Source organism: Anser cygnoides, chromosome 7 (genome assembly GCF_040182565.1).
Source record: "Anser cygnoides isolate HZ-2024a breed goose chromosome 7, Taihu_goose_T2T_genome, whole genome shotgun sequence".
Lineage (NCBI taxonomy): Eukaryota > Metazoa > Chordata > Aves > Anseriformes > Anatidae > Anser > Anser cygnoides.
Genome location: NC_089879.1, coordinates 18,932,277 through 18,950,384, shown reverse-complemented (window position 1 = coordinate 18,950,384; position 18,108 = coordinate 18,932,277). Strand labels below are relative to the sequence as shown.

The following is an 18,108-nucleotide window of genomic DNA, read 5'->3' as shown; positions in this document are numbered from 1 at the left end:
GATGCTAATAGAGAATGACACTGATGGGGAATATTTTTGCAACAAGGGGAGCATAGAATTCTTGTTCTGGCTAAAGCAAAAGCAATATGACATAAGCGGAGTTTTTAAAAGACTTTACTCAAGGCTGTGCAACTGAACATGATATTAGGCTTTCTCTTTTTTTTAATTTTCATTGAGATTATGTCCATATTTTATCCAGGTTATTGTATTCTTGTAAAATTATACTGCAATCCACTCTAGCATGTTAACAACAAAAGAAATTCTCTAGCTTATTATAAACATCTTTCAGGAAACCAGAAGCACATGTCCTCTGGAAATAATTTTGCTGGTATTTAGGTTATTACAAAAATTTTCCCAAAACACTGGAATTATTTTGTAATGTTCCCTTATAATCAAGCTTGTTTGCTTAGGTTTTCTAGAATATTCTCCTAGTGTGGTATCTTCTTTGGATTGCAATGGGAAGCTGCAGAAGAAGTCCAGATACTCAGCAATTTGAGTCTGGCTTTCCAAGGGCTATTACCTAGCAACTATGTAAAATCTGTAAAAAAAAAACTAGTGCAGACAGCAACTCTGAAATAATTGCAGTTGAAAAGAAAAAAAATCTCTTATCCTGCAGAAAGTTGGCAGGGTGGCGATAACATTTTTTCTTGCCCCAAAGCAGATTGAAAATTTTAAATCTGAGAAATTTTTGTGAATTAAGAAAATGAGGAGACATGCTGAAACCAACAAAATGTTCCATTTTGATGAATTTGAATTCTGTAATTGTTACCATTTCATATCTTTGTTGATTTTTTTTTTTACTTCAGTTAGTTTAGGTTTCTCACTAAAAGAAAATTTAAAAGAGAAAAGAATGATTTTTTTTTTTTCCCTGAGAATACTAAAACATGGGGGTTTAAACAAATGGGTTGTGGAGAGAGGCAAGAGAAATGGGAAACAGCTCTGGGGAGTGTCCTGCTCAGCTTCTGAATGTGCCTTATGGACTGTCTTGGGTTTAGTTTTCTGCCTTTTAAGTACCACTAGGTGAGTTTGTGTCTTGAAAATCCCTTGGACAACATTTGTTGAATTATTTTTCAACTAAAAGCTAACTCTCACCCATAGATTGTGTGTTTTCTGCAGGCTGTGATGTTTCTTCAGGTGCACTCCAAGGTAATGTGTGAAAGGGAAAAGAGCCACGTATGGAAGCAGCTGCCAGACTCGAGTCTGACAGCGAGGCACTAACACTGAGGCTGCTGGTGGCACACGGGTGCTCAGTCATGCTAGGGAAAACAAAGCAGATCTCAGGGTTTGAGAAGGGTTTATTGCTGCTCTCCTCCAAAGAGCTTAAACCTTGTCTGGGGTTCCATGGTGGGAAGGGAAGAGTAAATAGCTATTTGTGGCCCCCATCCCTGGATTTATTCCAGAAAGAAAAAGCATCTGGAAACAGATTTACCTCAAGTTCAGTGTGTTGATGTGCTTTATTGACCTGCAGGCAGAGTCTGAGTGCTTTAAGCGATGAGAGCTTTTCCTAGGAGGGCCGAAGGTTAGCGGATCTCTGGCATAGCCATGCGCTGGGACACAGTGGCTAACACAGTTTTGTTTGTTTTTTTTTCATGGGCTTTTAAAACTTTACCTCTTCCTTTACTGATACCTTACTGGTACAAATGGAGGCTGGCCAAGGCACAACCCCTGTGTGACCAGGGAGGAGAGGTGAAGCAGCATCACACGAGATTTAAGCTGAGCTGGAGCCACCTGGCACTGTGCCCAAGTACCCTGGGCTGTACCCTGACCATGTTAAAAGAGCAGAGAACATTTGCTGACAATTGGTGGGAAGGTTCCCAGTTCCAGTCCTCATCTGAAAGTGAAGCCATCACAGAGGCATTTGTGTTATTCACACCGCCTAACTTTAGACAGCCACCTTCACTCAGGTGCCAAAGTTAGGGAGTTAGTCACCCTGGGCTCTGCATCGCCAGCAAAGGGAGAAAGGATCCCCCCGAAAGGCAACATGGAGCATCTCATCAGGCTCCTGCTCTGACTCACCTCTGCCTATTGACTGCACAGGGAGCCCTGCAAGCCAGCCTCGTTATAGGGCAGCTGAGGTTAGTTGGTATAAAACTGTCTCTGTTACCCCAGATGTCTTGGCCAGGTACTGCTTTGTTACTAAAGCAGAGAAAAATCTGCCCATCTATCTGATCTGTCTGGCAAATACCCGCAGGTTTGGGGGTTTGTTTTGTTTTTTAACAGAAACTCATATCCAACAGAAACCACATCTGAGTTTTTCTTTTCTTTCATACAAGCTCTATACATATATTCATTCCTGCAACTTCAGCTATTGCTGACTTACACCACTGTGGGGCGGAATCAGGGCCCTGGTTTTGACCTGAAATGTCTCAAAGGCAGTGTGATGGTGTGGTTGTGCTTCTGCCAGTAACGGATGTTTTTTTTCCAAAGCGCCAGCTCCCAGCAGCATGTGAGAATCAATAGCAGGTTTCGTTTAAGAGCAGGCTAAGTTTGTAGACACAATGACTGCAAGAAAGCTGGAAAACATAATCCACTGTAACCTAATGCTCCAAATGAAAAGGGCCAAGACAATTTATCACTTTAAGAAATATTACTTTATAAAAAAACAACAACAGTAAAAAAAAACCACTTGTGTAATTTTTATGCTAATTTATAGCTTCTGAACCTGGAGTTCTGGCAACATTATGGCAATTATATTGAGAGAATAGTATGGAGAAAATGTTATAGAAAATTACTTACCAGGATCAATTTTCTTTGAGGTTTCAAGAGCTTGGGCTTAGGAAAATTATTGGCTATTGGAGCTGTGGAAATAAATATTAAGGGGTCATTTCATGTTATTATAATTCACTGTCATTTTTAACATATGCATTAGAAATTTATAAATTACAGATTTATAGCAGATTAGGAGTAAATAAATATATGTAGTTACACTTTTATAAAGCTTAACTGTATTTCAGATAACTTGCTTTACAATGAAGCATAGGGCTTATGAATCGGAAAAAATCATGATTAAAGAATCTGATATACAAATCATGCTGTCGTGTGCAGAAGCCAGAGAGCAAAGACACCTCTTGAGGACTGGTCGCTTGTGATCTGATGCACAGAAAACTTTTGGCTCCTTTCCTTCCCCTCTGCCAGTGGGTCAGCACTGGTGGCAGTGCTCAGAAAGCACACCCAAGACTTTGTGTGATTGACCCCAGAGGCAACCCAAATCCTCTTTGAAAATGAGATTCCCAAAAGGTTGATCTTTATCTGCTCATCTTGCTTGACCGCTCAAGTGCACCCCCACTTTTTAAGAGAGCAATGTGCTGGCTTCCCTCACCAAAGTGAGAGTTCTTCTTGCCTACCTCTGATCCTCCATTTGAGTGTGAATGTTGTGGCAGAGGTCCTGCTCTCCCCTCCTTTACAGGGGTCTGAGGCCTCTGGCCTAGACTGGGTGACAACCCTTCCGTACCTAAGGCCACGGGGGTGCGGGCCTGGTCCCAGAAGCAGGCACTGGCCACGTCTTCCCCCACGGACGCGTTGCCCACAGGCGGGGTGGTTGCAGAGTGCCGAGGCCTGACATCCCGCACACTGCTCTCCTCTGTGGCTGTGCCTGGGGTTTGAAATACCCCTGCCTCTCTGTTTTCATACCTTTTGCTGGGATGGCGGGCGGCTGCTCCACTTTCTCTTTCTTCTTCTTTACCTTCTTGGGCTGCAGAGGGGACATGCTTGTCACGCTAGTAACAGTCTCCCCGGAGCTGCAATGCAGAGACCCAGGTGTGAGGGACAGGTGAAGGCAATGCAGGGAAAGATGCCTTCTCCCAACGAGTTCATGCAAGCAGACACATCACCTTCCACTTGAGAAAGCCCCTGCCCAACAACTTGGATTTTGACCTGGGGCTATGCTGAAAAACCTCTTACAGGGGGCTGCAAATGCTCTGGGTCCTGCATTTCTTCAACCGTGCAGCCTGGCTGAGAAACTCAGGAGCCTGATCTTTCCTGACATAGAAAAAGCAAAGTGCCCTTAAACCAGGTTTACATAAGACTCAGTTCATTGCAGCTATTCCTTAAAAACACGCATGATCCTGCTGCTGTCCCCAGGTTATGCCTGTACCCTTTTGTTGGCTAGGGCCAGGGCCATGGGCGGGCTGGAATAAGATCACACAGGCAGCCCATGGCAAAGCAAAATCTTAGGGGCTAAGCCGGGCTGAGTGGTCAGCAGGACAGGAGAGTGTGCAGCGTGCCTTGAGGTAGCTGGTCCTTCAGATGGCTCACAAAGCCACGTTTGAAAAAGGCAGCTTTTTACAGGAGGTTCAGTGTGTATAATATGTGCTGCAGTCTCTTAACTCCGGCAATTTGCATGCTCCAGTACGTCCATGCTGAGAAAGCAGTGGTAGATGTGAGGGAAGAGTACAACAGTTGTATTATAAACAGGGTCCTAAAAAAGGGCTTCTGTGTCTGGACTATTATAGCTCATCACCCTGTAGCAGCTGTTTTGTTATGCTTTGTCTCATTTTGTTTTACCCTTAGCATGTCCCAAGCCTGAGGCAGTATAACCTGCTCTGAACATTTAGAGGCTCGGATATGCGGCCAGGCTGCAGAGACTTGATCTTGTCACCGTGTGTCAGCTGTGCCAACTGACTGTGCAGGTGCTCCTCGCTTGCAACTAACGTGAAATAAAATTGTATTGGCTTAACTGAGAGTGAAAGGAATCTTATCTTACAGCTGGGGTGGGAGGACAGTGTATAGGGGTCAGTTAAATGATGGAGGGGGGGGTGGCAGGCAGCAGCAGTTGTTGGGTGCACCTGATGTGGGCCAGCCCTAGGAAGGGCACAGGGTGGCTGTGGGGATCATCCTGGGGAGCTGCACCATGCAGTGGGACCCAGCTGGGGGCTTTGTGGTAATAACACTGGTGACATTGAATTATCTGAATTTTAAATCATTTGTCCCAAGATGCTGTTCCTCTCTAGGTTATTTTGTATCAAGAAACATTTTCTTTTTATTAATAGAATTAAATATTCAAATTAGGCCAAAGTCTCAATGAAAGTTAAGATGTCTCAGCTATTGCCTACATAAGAGTAACAAAATAGGAGCTGTTATCATTTTACACAGCAGTACATCCAAATGAACGCCACTAGCATTGGTGAAATCACTCTGGATTTACATGTGAGTAGATTAAAAAAACCTCTGGTTTGCTGATTATGCTAAATTCTGTTCCTTGTATTCAGCTGAAGACATAGGTTTGCTGCCAAACTTTTAAAAAAGTGTTTAAGAGGTAAAATATTTTCATGATTTATAAATAAATCACATCAATTATGTAAACTGAGGGTTGCATTAAAGTGATTTTAAAGTGTGCCTGCACAATTGTGAAACTCTCCCACAACAACCATTTGTTTCTATATTAAAATCAAAATGTTAAATTGTTTAAAACCAGCAGGAAATGAAACTGTCCTGCCTAGCTCCATCACTCAAACACAGCAAGCTGCAAAGGACAGAGAAAAGGGGGGGGGGGGGGTGATTTTTTTAAAAATGTTTTTGGTCATTAAGACAGATGTGTAGCTTAAAGATATTATTGTCCTGATATTGTTACTTTAGGTGCAATATATTAAAAGGCTTAGTGTTAGTTCATTGCATTAGTTTTTTGCACTGTTTTGCCACTGAAAAAGTGAAGCTACAGAACACTGTATTTGTGGCTTATGCTTTACTTTTAAGTGCCAGGCCTATACAGGGTTAACTGATTCTGGGAGATAAAATAACTGTACTTGCTGTCTCCAAACTGAGCTCCTCAAACTAAACAAGGAGGCTCAGAAATAACTCCTTGGCTCTGAAACACTGTCTCTTTGTGAGCTTGTCTTGTTCTGGGTTGAAGAAGAAAGTTACTTTTTTATCTGCAGCTCCTCCTCCAGCCTCCTGGCTTCTTTTCTAACAGTGTCACATTGTGCCTTTCTTGAAGGATCTGATGAGTTTTGAGAGAGCGAGAAAAAGACAGGAGTTTGGGGAAAAGGAAGCCTGTGGAAGGTATCTGACAACCAGGGCAATTTTCCCTGGACATAGTGGCAGCTCTTTCAGGAGCATACTGTCCCAAGAGCGGGCAAAGTGCTACAATTTGGGCATTACTATCCTTACCAGAGTCAACGATGTGGGACTCTTCCTGTGGTTGTCTAGGTCAGCTATTCCCTCTTGTCAAGGGTCTGTGGGTTGGGGTGACAAAAGTGCGAGTGGCTTTAGAACTGTGTTGATATTTTCCAAATGGGGAGCTGTGCAAGAAGGTGCCTGGGGTGGGCTGGATGCCTGGTTCTGGTTCAGTCTGGCAGAACTTGTTCCTACACCGTTAGAGTGGTGGTGTGGGACCAAGGCATTGGGACAGACAGCTTTGCGAAGTGTGTGCTTTTTTCACTTCAAATTATTTGTCTCCAGAAGAGCAGTCACTGAAGGACTGGAGTGTTCAGGCCAAAACAAACAAATAAAATACAGGGAAAAAAAAAAAGTCCTGTTTTCAAAGCTACATCTCCTGTGGGTTTCTGGATCTGAAAACTGACAAAATGATCTAATAATAAGGCAGATAATAAAAAGGAAGATATTTAAAGGAAAGAAAACCCCAGAAAAGAAAACTAAGTGGTTTGGAAAACCCATGATGGCTGTACTTTTTATTTAGTTATTTATTTTTAGAAATGGGTTTTGGTTAACTCATTTCCCCCTTTATTTGTTGTTGGTCAAGCAGTGAACCAAAACCCAAACATTTGTTTCACGTTGTTCTACTCAGGCATTTTCTTTTCTACCAAGGCCATTTTGTGAGACCTGGGGCAAATCACTTAGCAATTTGTGCTTCAGTTTCCAATTAAGTAAAAACATCATTATGATGTCAAGACATGAAATATTTTAAGATGCTTAGGTATTACTGCAGTGGGAGTGCTGACGGTTCCCAGACACCAGACTATTAATGTAATTTGGAAACTTGATTCTGCTCTCAGTTTGAAATATCACTGAGGGAGTTGGAGCTGAGCAAGGCTGAGCCATTTTGACTGGCAAGAATCTCATGCAAATTTGTTCATCACATTGACCTAATGGGCATTTAGACACTGGGTTTGAGGCCTGAACATTTTGAATTAAGTTCCAAGACAAGCTAACAAATAGTTCTAAAGGAATGGGCAGGTAAAGGAAGATGGTTTGAAATGCAGCCCTTGTGCCAAGTGCACAAATGAGATCTGGTCAAGCTTTTTAGATTCTGGTTTGATCTGGCAACACTGATGGGGTTCCTCGGGTTTTGCAGTATAGGTGGATGAAGCCGTCACATACCTCTCATATCCTCTAACACTTCAAACTGTCTCCAAGCTTCTGAATTCTGTCATTGTGTGACCATAGCACTGCTGGCGCACCGCTGGCATTCAGCTAGAAATAACCAGTGCCCGGTGCCAGCTTATGCAACTGCATTTCCTTCCTTTCAGTGGGTTTACCTGTTAGCAGTAGCACATCTGGATAAGCCAGAATACCAGGTTTACTTGCCATTCAGATTTTGTGATGCCTTGAAGCACAAGAATGGAAACAACTGTTTTGTATCAGACGTGGATCATAACATGTTTAATATCAATTCTGCTTAACTTCAAGTATAGAGATAGTCCTAACAAGTTCAAAGGAATTAATGGTTTATGTTTTTAGTAGAGGGTAGAAAATAAAAGGTACTAATTGTGAAACACAGCAGAAAGCATAATACTGGTAACACATTCATAGGTACTTATTTTAAATCCCTGAAGTCAGTGCACTTGTAGGATCTTGTAGGACTTGACATGCATTTGTAGGATCAGGGTTTTCACTAGCATACCTTGTCAGACTAAAATACATTAAGCCACATTTTTTATCCATATAGAGCCATGCACTTCTTTCACTTCCTAAGATTCCATTTTAAGGTGAAGAAATCATGTTGGCTTGTTTCCTCCCTGCTATTCAGCTCCCAAGTTTAGCATTTTTAGTGGTATCACTACCACATCACGTATGCCCAGACAGGCAGATTCTGTATAGTATAATGAGTCTTTTTATCTGACTGCCATGTTCAATTTTTTCACCGGTTTTGACTGTCATCTTTTCAATCAGTCTCATTTTTCTCCTATCTTTTTGTTCTCTAACAATCTTGATTTCCTTTGATTTCCTCCCCCACTTTTTTTTTCCTTAGTTCTAAGTTTGTCCTAGTAGCTAATAAAGAAGGAAAAGGAAAAAAAACATTCAGGGAAAAATGAAAACTGCTGAGCTGTCTCTGTAAACTTTTGGTGTGGTGCAATGGCTGGTCAGGGTCACAAAACAAAGATCTTTCAAGAATAACATGAAAGTTTCAGTTTGTACTGACCTCGCCTGAACTCTCTGTAGCTTTATTTTGACTTCGCTTACATCCGAGTGTTGGTTAGAACGAATACAGTGATTATCCCATGAGAATGCACCAAAAATTACACTAGTTTAGGATCTAGGACATGCTATACTTGGCAATGAATTGGTGCTAAAAAGATACTATGAGGAATAGTATCTGTGATACCAAGCGATACTGGATTTAAACTACAAGGCCAGAAACATGTTTTATGTCACTGAAAACTGGGAAACAGATGTTCTATTGCATTATGAGGCGTCCCTCTTTACTCCTTTTTTTTGTTTGTAAAATACTTTTGTCATCTTTCTTTTACTGCCATTCCAGCACAGTTTATATCTCAAGAAGCTCATACACTGGACATCAGTTTTATACTACCACGCAATCAAAAACTTTTGGCAGTCAGTGGTATTTAAAGGGACAGTGATTAATGACTACAGCAGAAGTAGAGTTTTTCCCATCACCCGGAGTCTTCGGCTAGGATTAGACTGTGGGCCGAGAAAATATGCTTCTGAGCCCCACTCCCAGTTCTGGGTGCAGGAATTATTGGGTAACATTGTGTGCTTTATGTAGTTGGATGGCTTATGTCATTACCATCTGGTTAGGTGTTGGGAAACCCAACAGGATTCTCCAGAAAGCAATTCAGAGCCTCAAGGAAAGGCTTGTCACTGAAGCAGGACCTACAGCAAGACAGCACAGGTGGATCTCCCCTGTCATGCACGGCAGATGTTGGCTTTCAGGCACATCCATGAGTCATGGACCTGGGACTCTTTATCGTCATGCAGGCATTTTGGAAAACATTACTCATCTTCAATATACACAGCAAAACCAAAACAGAACTGGTGCCTTGGGTTATAGTAAAGAGAACTGTAATCTCCTACCTGTTCTGGGGGCATTTCACCAGGTAATGCTTCGCTGTTAAAGAAAAGAAAGAAAGAAAATGTGGCTTCACACTGGTACAGTTTATGGATTACAAATGGACACTGCAGGTAGACCTGTGCTCCTGGGACTGTGGAGGAGCCAGGTTGTCACACTGGGAGAGCTGCTAACGATCACCATATTTTGTGAATTAAAATGTAGTCGGTTTCAAAGACAGCTACGCTTGGGAGAGGGAAATGTATCAAACAGCAAAAATCTGCTGTGGAAGTGCTGGGCAGCTTACATTCCAGTGGTCAGCCCTGGTCAGCCCAGACAAGAGACATCTTGCTAAGGAAAAGCACAGCAGGCCAGTAATTTTACTCTGAGGACTTTTATTTCCCCTGTGGTGCCTCTGTTTATTTCCAGAAGCCTGAAATATACCATGCAGCTACAGGAGCCGCTGCTGTTCCTAATGTAGGCTAGCCTGAAGCCTCAGGCATTTAGGGGTTGCCTCCTGGGATCAGACTGGAGGTCCAGTCTGGCCAGTGCCATCTCTGACTGCGTGTGTGTGAGTTGTTTAAATCCTCCCACTTCATACTGCTTTGAATCAGTAGCCCGAGCAAGGGCAGCTTCCCTCCTGCAGCCTTTCAGGAGCCAGGGTTATTAAGATGCTCTTCTGTGGCTTGGCTCTGCCCAAGCTGTGCCGCGTGGAGAGATGCAGGCAGGAGGAGAGGCTTTGGCTCTTCTAGTTAAACTACAGCCAATTTATATCTTTAAAAGAAAAGAGGGAGCAACCCTGGGCCATGGTGTGAAGTGTAATGTAACATAGGTAACCCCCTGCATCTTAATTTTCTCCATTCTTTAAAAGACTTTGAAAACCAGACAATGGTGCACTTAAAAATTATGCCCCTCTGTGCAGGAAAACTTTCACATTTGGTCTTACCTAAATTTTCCATTCCAAGGAAGCTGAACAGCTCCTCACGGGGTGTATTTTGGACTTAAATAAATAAGGTGTTAGGGCTGAGGAAGCGAGAGGAAGCTGGAGAGGGGATGGTGGGAGAGTGGACGGAGCTGTTGGTGTTTCCATGCTTTGCTTCAGATGTGTTCCCATGATGGGTGGGGTGACTGGAAATGGTAATTTTTCTGATGGAAATTTACCCAGCAGGTGAGGTATGGAGATGGTTTTGGTTGTCTTGGGCCCCTGACAACCCTGTTCCGTGAGGGTCAGGCTTCTCTTGGAGGGCCTCTGAGGAAGATGGTGTGGCAATCACCACACCGAAGGTGGAAAAAGCTGTGCCTGGAGCTGGCCTGAAGGCTCAGGGTGAAGCTCTTGGAGGTTGCTATGCTGTGCCCTGCTCCCTTCCTTAATGACAGGCTTCAGGATTTTGCTGAAGGCTCCTTTCACCTGAACACTAGGATCTGCCTACTCCAGCCCAGGATGGAGGTACAGAGTACCACGGATGGAAAGAAGGTAAGATAACGCTTTTTGAGGAGAAGTGCCTTATTCTAACAGTCTGAATGAGAGAGCACTGCTGTTTTAATTCCCTGCTGCTTAACTGAATGCTGAGCTGATTAACGTTGCTTTGGGAGAATGCTCTGACCAGGTGGCCCTGGATGAAAGGCCTATAGATAGGTATAACCTGTTGAATACTGAATGCCTGTCTATTAAGCTTTATTCTGTTACATTTCAATTGAAACCATAAGTTTAATGCTGACGGTGTTTACTGGATAGTGTACAAAATCTAAATAAAAATTTAAGACTACAATTATTCAGATATTAGAGTAGTGAAGAAAGGGTTTAGCTCAGAATAAATTATTTTTTATCTGTTGTATATGCTTATTCTATATTCTTTTTATAATTAACTTGTGTTGATTTGATGTGAAGAGAGTTTTTCTCTAAGCTGGTCATTCACTTATGCTACTACAAATAAATACAAACAGAAGCAAAACCTAGCCCAATGTCTGCCAGAGAGTGTCTAGTGCTTGTGGCTTCAGGGTGACTCACCATGACCAACACACTTAAGTGTGGGTACTCCCTTGGCACAAAGCACTTGTCATCACTTACCAGGGTAGGAAGAATAACATTGATCTTATTTCTTCCTCTGGGCAAGCACAGTTCTTGGGTTCAGATAGAACTGGAGTTACTCTACTGAGGGCACTACCAGGAAAACAGAGCCACAGCTTGAAATACTGTTGTGGTCAGGCAAGGACTTCTGTGCACATCCATGTTTTGGCTTATGTGTCTTCTTTCATGTGTATCTGAGTCATGCATTCCTTTGTGGTACGTGTGTAGTGCTGAAGAGGGAACAAGTCACGATTCTCTCCTGTCATTCACAGGACAAATCACTAACCAAACTCTTTTTCAAAGCTTCTGTTCAGAGATGGTCCTTATGCTCTCCTCAAGCATGGTGGCTGCTAAACATGATGCTATTTTAATTATCACAGTGTGAGGTCTCCAAAAAATACCATTCTTAAACTGAAATGAAAGTAGAGTCTGCACTGGTTACTCCACAGATCTGAAATAGCACTTTTGGTTACAACAGGGCTGCTTTCATGCAGGTTTAGCCTCTTTGAAAAACCCTCTCTGAGGAAGAGAAAGAGAAGGATGAAATGGTAATCCTTGGTCTTGAAAGACTATAGTGAATATACATATCTGAATGACAAAATGATGCTTTAGGTTCAAAGTACGCTACAAATGAGAGAGTGCTAATAACAGCCCCCCTTTCTCAAGAACACTGACAGCTTAGTAAGGAAGGGATAAGAAAATGGAACACAAGAAAATTGCTTTGAAGCCCCTCTAAACATGCATGCAGAAATGTCACTCCTGCAAAATGTTGGCTAGATCTGGTCAGAATGCAATTTAATGATATAGAACTTGGTAGTCTTTGAAGAAAGTCCTAACAACCTGCAATTTATGTTTAAGAAAAGTTGAAGGGTTCTGAAAAAGTACAATGCAAATTTAAAGTGAAATAGCTATTCAAAGGGAGCAAAAGGCCTTTGTCCTAGTTACTCTCTGGAGGAAAATTCCATTTTTTTCTGGCAGAAATAAAGCAGTCTTTCCTATCTTTTTTTTTTTTTTAGTTTAAAATAAAAGCAAGGAAATATTTTTATTTCATGCATTTTCTCCATTCTCCTTGTCCCCCTTTCCCTCTTTGGTAAAGGTCTTGCAGCCAGCAAGAATGACATTTCACTCACCTGTGGATCTCCTCTTGTTCAGAAGCGACTGACAGAGAATGACGAGCGTGAAAAGGAGAACACTGATAATTCCTATTGAGCACACAAACACTGCGTACACGTACAAATCTGAAAGGCAAGCACAGGTGATGCTCAATGTTGCTGCTGTGTGCTTCATGCTTACAAGATAGAAAAATGTTATTTCAACAAGACCTAAACAGAGCGTGACCCAAAAGAATTAGGTAACAGTTCAGAAATAATTAACATTCTTGAAATTTTCATATGGCATCCTGCTCAGTTTAAAATTTGGGTGAAGTCTCTATAAGCACTAATAGGTGTATTTATGAGGGCTTGCTTTTGGGAGGGAGGAGAAGGCTGGTTTGGTTTCTTTGGTTGTTGTAGTGGTGGTGGGTTTTTTTGTTTGTTTGTTTGGGTTTGTTTTTGTGTGTTTTTGGTGTGGCTAACAAAACCAGAAGAACTTCAGTTGGATTATTTCCCAGTTCAAACAGCTGTACTGGTTTAAAAATAAAGACATGAAAACAATTTTTAAAAGTGGCAGTAGGGAGAGTTGGGGGAGTGCTGAGTGGCTGAGGAAGAAGGAAGGAAGCCTGTGATTGCTGTTTAGGTTTTTTTTTTTTTTTTTTTTTTTGGTGGCAGCATTGGCTTGAAATTTTTATCCATACATTTTCTGTATTTTTCAAACTACAGCCTCAGTCTCTCTTTGTGGCTTTCAGTCAGGTCCCATAACACATTCCTGCTTGGGGGGGGCAGGACTTCTACCACAGCAGATCAAGACAGAGTATTTTATTCAGAAGGACAAGTCTTTGATGACTTATTTCTGCTTTTACTAGAACTCTAAATAGAGCACTTCAAGGATGCTCTACCCATTAATGCCTTGAAATGTCCTTAGGGATGTATATTGGCTTCTTTCCCACTTTACAGAGAGGAAACCAAGCCTCAGAGGTCAAGTGTTCTTGTAGGAAATAGCGTTGCTGGAACCAGACCCCTGACCTACAGTTCTGTGCTTCGTTTACAACATCTCCCCATACACAGTACAACAATATAGTTTGTAAATTGTGGTTTGAGCAGCAAGGCTCTCCGCAGAACTGAGCAAGCAGTGCTGCCTGTCAGGCAGTGCAGCACAGCGGCTGCAAATGTTGGGCTGGTGCTTCACTGGTGCCCCAGGTTGGGGTGGGAGGAGGAGGAGGGAATCCCAGCTGCGTGCAAGTTCTGGATTTCAGTCTCTTGGAACAGATGTGCCCTAATACACACAGAAAGTACTGCTTGCCTTGAAACTCCAGGGGGCTTTAAGCTGCTCCCGCAGTGCAGAGCATGGTTTGTGAGCAGTTTCTAAGGCCAGTGGGAGTGCACAGGGCTTGGTACCTCATGCTCAGCACCCTCCTGGATGAGGGTTTGCATTTGCATTGCATGATCAGCCAGGTGTAGGCCACTTTCCCATTGACCATAACAAATGTATAGGAAAGTGGAGCTGAAGCCTTCTGTTTTCTTTTTGCCAGCACCCCCTGTAGTCTGTGGGATGCCTTCTGAGGCAAGGCCTGAGTTTGTACAGGAACGTGCAAAACTCGGCCTGTTGGGGGGCACTTGAGTTGTACTGTAGAGTTTGGCCAAACTAACATCTTGTATGCAACCAGTAGCAGTTAGATGTGTCTTACCTTCAAAAAACTTCCAAGCTTCATGGTTTTTCTTGAAAGTGGGATCATCGGAAGTTTTTGATGAAATCACTGAAAAAAAAAAAACAACAAAGAGGACATAAGAATTGAAAATACACAGAAGAAAGTGTTGGGATCTCTCAGAGTAAATGTAGTTCTGCCTTACACATCAGTGCATCAAGATCTTACTTTAACTAAGAGTTTTATTTCAATGAAACACTTCATTTATAAAATGGCATTACTAAAAATGTCTTCCATCAAATCTCATCTGGTTGTTTCATAACAACTGTACAACCTGGTACTAGAATCCAAATGCTCTGACTGCTGGATCACCCACTGTTCAAAACCCTCTCTCCCAGTCAGATTGTTTAAGCATGCTGACATATTTTGATGACATCAGATTAGATGATCTCACTTATGTTAATCCATGATTTCTTATGCTAGCTGTCATTACAATGGAAAAGGAGTCTGGTGATGTCTTCCAGGTTGCCTCCAAGAGAGGTTCGTGTGGCAAATCATTACAGAAAAGTATCCCATTAAAAAGGAAATTAAGGCCTGTCCTGTAGGGATGTGATGTGTGGGCCTAACTCAGTGGATATGGAAATACTTTCAGAAGTAACGAAATCTGCTGTTTAGTTGTAATGGGAAGCTTATCCTGAACATTTTTTTCACAGGTCTACTCATTTGTTGGGTGAAAGCATCACACGAGTGGCTTTTTGGCAAGTATTTTAGAATACATTCCCTGAAAAAAGGGCTTTTGTTTATTTTTGGGGGGGAAAAAGTTCTTGCATTCCTTTATCTTGCAACATTTTTACTGTTAGGAAACAGCACAGGCTACTAATACTTAATAGAATTCAGAGTCTTTTCTGTAGGAAACTCTGATACACAAACTTCTCAACAAGACGTTGTGATCATCTCTACTTGTTGTCCATGCCAGTAGGATTTTAGTTGGACTGTCTAATTTTCTCTGTCCTCCTACATATAATCTCTTCTCTTGGATCATAAACCATTTAGAACATGTACTGTTCTTCCTAAGCCATGTGCAGTACCTGGGATGGAGGGATTACCCATCTGTAAATGGTGGTTTGGAGGTGTGGCATATTGTTTGTAGAAGACCACTCACTTTTTTGAGTTTTCTGATAGGAAGGCAGTGGGAGAACCATCTTTATGATGTCTTTTTTTTCCTCAAACTGTTTTCTGGTGTATTCAGTACTACAATGAAGATGATTAACTTGGTTTTAGGCTAATATTGACCAGACAAACCCATGAAAAGATCATATACTTTTCAGGAGAAGATGCAGGGAGGGGAAAGAGATCCACCTTAGCTTAGGGAGAATATGTTGTATGGCTGAAGTAGGAGACACTTCTTGACAATGTGAGGACATGGATTTACTACCAGGATTTAAGAATATCCTTCCTGTGAATTCTGTTTGCTGTCTTGTATTCATTACACCTAAAGGGGCAAACTGCAGCATCTCAAATTTCAGCTGAGCTTTCTAAAAGACCACAAAGTTGCTGTAGTTGACAAGTGAATTCACAAATGTAGGACTCTCCATCCCCATCAGATGAGGCTCCATTTCTGAAAAATTTATTCAGCCCCTAGAGGAGAAGCCAGATGTGTAACTAATCTTTTAATTGCCATTATTAAACATTAAGGAACTATAGCCTGTAACTCTTTTTTTTTTGATTTTCCACAATTCCAATATGTCTATCTGTAAAAAATGGTGTTGCAAAAAAAATGCATTTGCAACCTCTTTGTGGACTACACAAATTTATACTAGCAAACTTGCTAGCAAATAACAAAATCCGAACAAAAGTTAATAGTGTTAGATACTACAGACCCAGGCTTAATCTATCAAGTTCTGTTGATTGAAATAGTGCTATGCTTTGTGGCTGACAAAGGCTACATACTGAACTGCCTCTGTTTTTTTCTGCTTGCAGTGCAAGTTAGATTTTGAAGGTGCAGAATGACTCTTCCTTCTGCATTTCCCCCGCAGTTTTCTATCTTACGCACTGACCTCCTCTTCCTGTGTTAACAAAAATAATTCCTATTTCTGCATCCACCTGATGTGCAAGCTTGTAAGAAATTTATCTGGTGCTTTAGCATAAAGATACCACTTTGAATTTGTGCGTAATTGCAGACACATTAACTGGAACAAAATGTTACAAAAGACAGCAACTGTGATGTGTTTGAGCACTGCTACCTTATTTGATAAAGCACAAACAGTACTGTTTAAGTATCCATGTGCTTCAGGCAATTTGTATTGCTCCTTTTTTTTTTCCAGGATCTAACTGCAATAAAACCAAATCCCTTTGCAATAAAAAGTGTAACTGATCATAATATAAAATACAAAATGTGTTTGGAAGAAAATTTCCTTGAAAAGCCCAAGTGTTACCACGGGGGAAACTGGAGACTTTATCACCACTCTGAAAATCGTTGCCTTCCCTCCTGTGTGTAGCAAGGCCTGTCCAATCACAGTGTTTTACCTGACGCTAGCTAAGGCAGTTATTTTCCAGTAAAGGGGCTTTTAACACTAAAACAGTGGCTATGACATTTAAAGTTATGTGACTTTTCAAGTGTCTCTTAGTATCTTAGTCCCTGCCCTTAGCAGAGGGGTTGGAACCAGATGATCTTTAAGGTCCCTTCCAACCCAAGCCATTCTATGGTTCTGTGATTCCACGATCTTTTAACCTGGATTTGGAATTAGAATAGATATTTCTTCTGGGGGTGTCGGCCTGAGATCCCCATGGAGTGTTGTTAGTGTGTGTACTCTACAGGTGGCCTGCCCTCCTTCCTTATCTCAAGTTTCCTGCCCTGCTTTGGGTTACACTGGAAGCAGAGAGAAGCAATACAGATGACCAGACAGTTTGAGAAGGATGAATTCATGAGCTGCAAATCCTCACCCTGATCATGTATTTATAAATAGTACTAGAAATCAGAAAAATAAGAGCTAATTTAGCATTTAAGGAACAGACTGATAAATTCTCATTTTTCTTCTTTGCAATAACTAAATTAATCTGAACCCCAGATTTTGGCTAGGAAGAGCAAAGAGACATTTCTGTGTTATAGTTTTCAGTAGCCTGTGCAACAATGCAACATGCAGAGTGACATCTGTGAGAAGAGTTTTGACAGGTGGTCCATCAATATTTTATATTGCTTTTTCTTCTGTTGCCATTTACCTGCAATATGTTGTTCCCCTAACAAACACTCCAGATAAATCCATATGTTTCAGTACAGGCATTTAGGAAATTCTATCCTTCACTGAATGTGAAAACATTTTAAACTACTGACTTGACTTATGAAATTACACTATCACAGGAAAATCCTAAAAATGATCCTACATCCGATTTCCTCTCTTTTTTCTTCTTCCCTTTTTTTTTTTTTCCTTCATTTTCCTGAAGTACTTGTTCTGCACTTCTTGTGTTTATGTTCTGGTTTATTTTGCAAGTTCTTTGTGCAAGAAATGCACTAGTTGTTATCCTTCAGTGTGCCACCCTTGAAGATAGCTACTGGTCTGCTGCGGATGATCATAGGCAATGGGGCAGCATAGTTCCCTCAGTGGAAATGATACTCTTCTCCTTCACTGTCTCTCTGCATCAGACCTGGTTCTCTCTAGCTTTCCTCCCTCGAGTAATCCTCAGCATTTTTTCCCCAAAGCATTGGAAAACATGAAGAGAGGATTTCAGTGTTTGAAGCAGTGTTTTAAGCTCTCTGATGTGAGGGACAGCCTGGCATGGGGATGAAGGTGTAGTCTAAGACTCTGGGATTGTGTGCTGACCTCCTTGCTCTACCTGTAGGTCTGCAAGTTTCAGCCCTGCCTATCCCTTCCAACCACCAGGGGAAGCCTCCTCATTGTTACTCAGACTCTCCTCCTCTTCCCCTCCAGCACAGCATTTGAACCACCATGTTTTTGTAGGTTGAGACTCAAGCCCTGGCTTCTGTCCCCTGCATCATTTGCCAGCTTTGCCCCTTCCCAGAGGTGGCTGAGGCAGTTGGGATGATCAGGCCTCCTTCTTCCCAGTTCCTTTTAGCCAAATCTGGAGGGGTGAAGGAGGAAGAGAGAGGGAGAGGAGGAG

At 41.9% G+C, this 18,108-nt stretch overlaps 1 protein-coding gene across 3 annotated transcripts in view; it reads right to left on the bottom strand.

Annotated features, from left to right (window-relative positions):
• VSTM4 (V-set and transmembrane domain containing 4) overlaps positions 1-18,108 on the bottom strand; it is a 33,978-nt gene that overhangs the window by 7,949 nt on the left and 7,921 nt on the right. For 2 of the 3 annotated variants that reach the window (XM_048069230.2, XM_048069232.2), the window contains exons 3-7: positions 14,035-14,103; positions 12,383-12,490; positions 9,211-9,244; positions 3,631-3,737; positions 2,737-2,798 (exon numbers count right to left, since the gene is read on the bottom strand). In XM_048069230.2, coding sequence (XP_047925187.2) covers positions 2,737-2,798; positions 3,631-3,737; positions 9,211-9,244; positions 12,383-12,490; positions 14,035-14,103 — 380 coding nt within the window. Of the gene's footprint in view, positions 1-2,229; positions 2,514-2,736; positions 2,799-3,630; positions 3,738-9,210; positions 9,245-12,382; positions 12,491-14,034; positions 14,104-18,108 lie in introns of those variants that run through there. The other variant, XM_048069231.2, reaches the window with a different exon arrangement.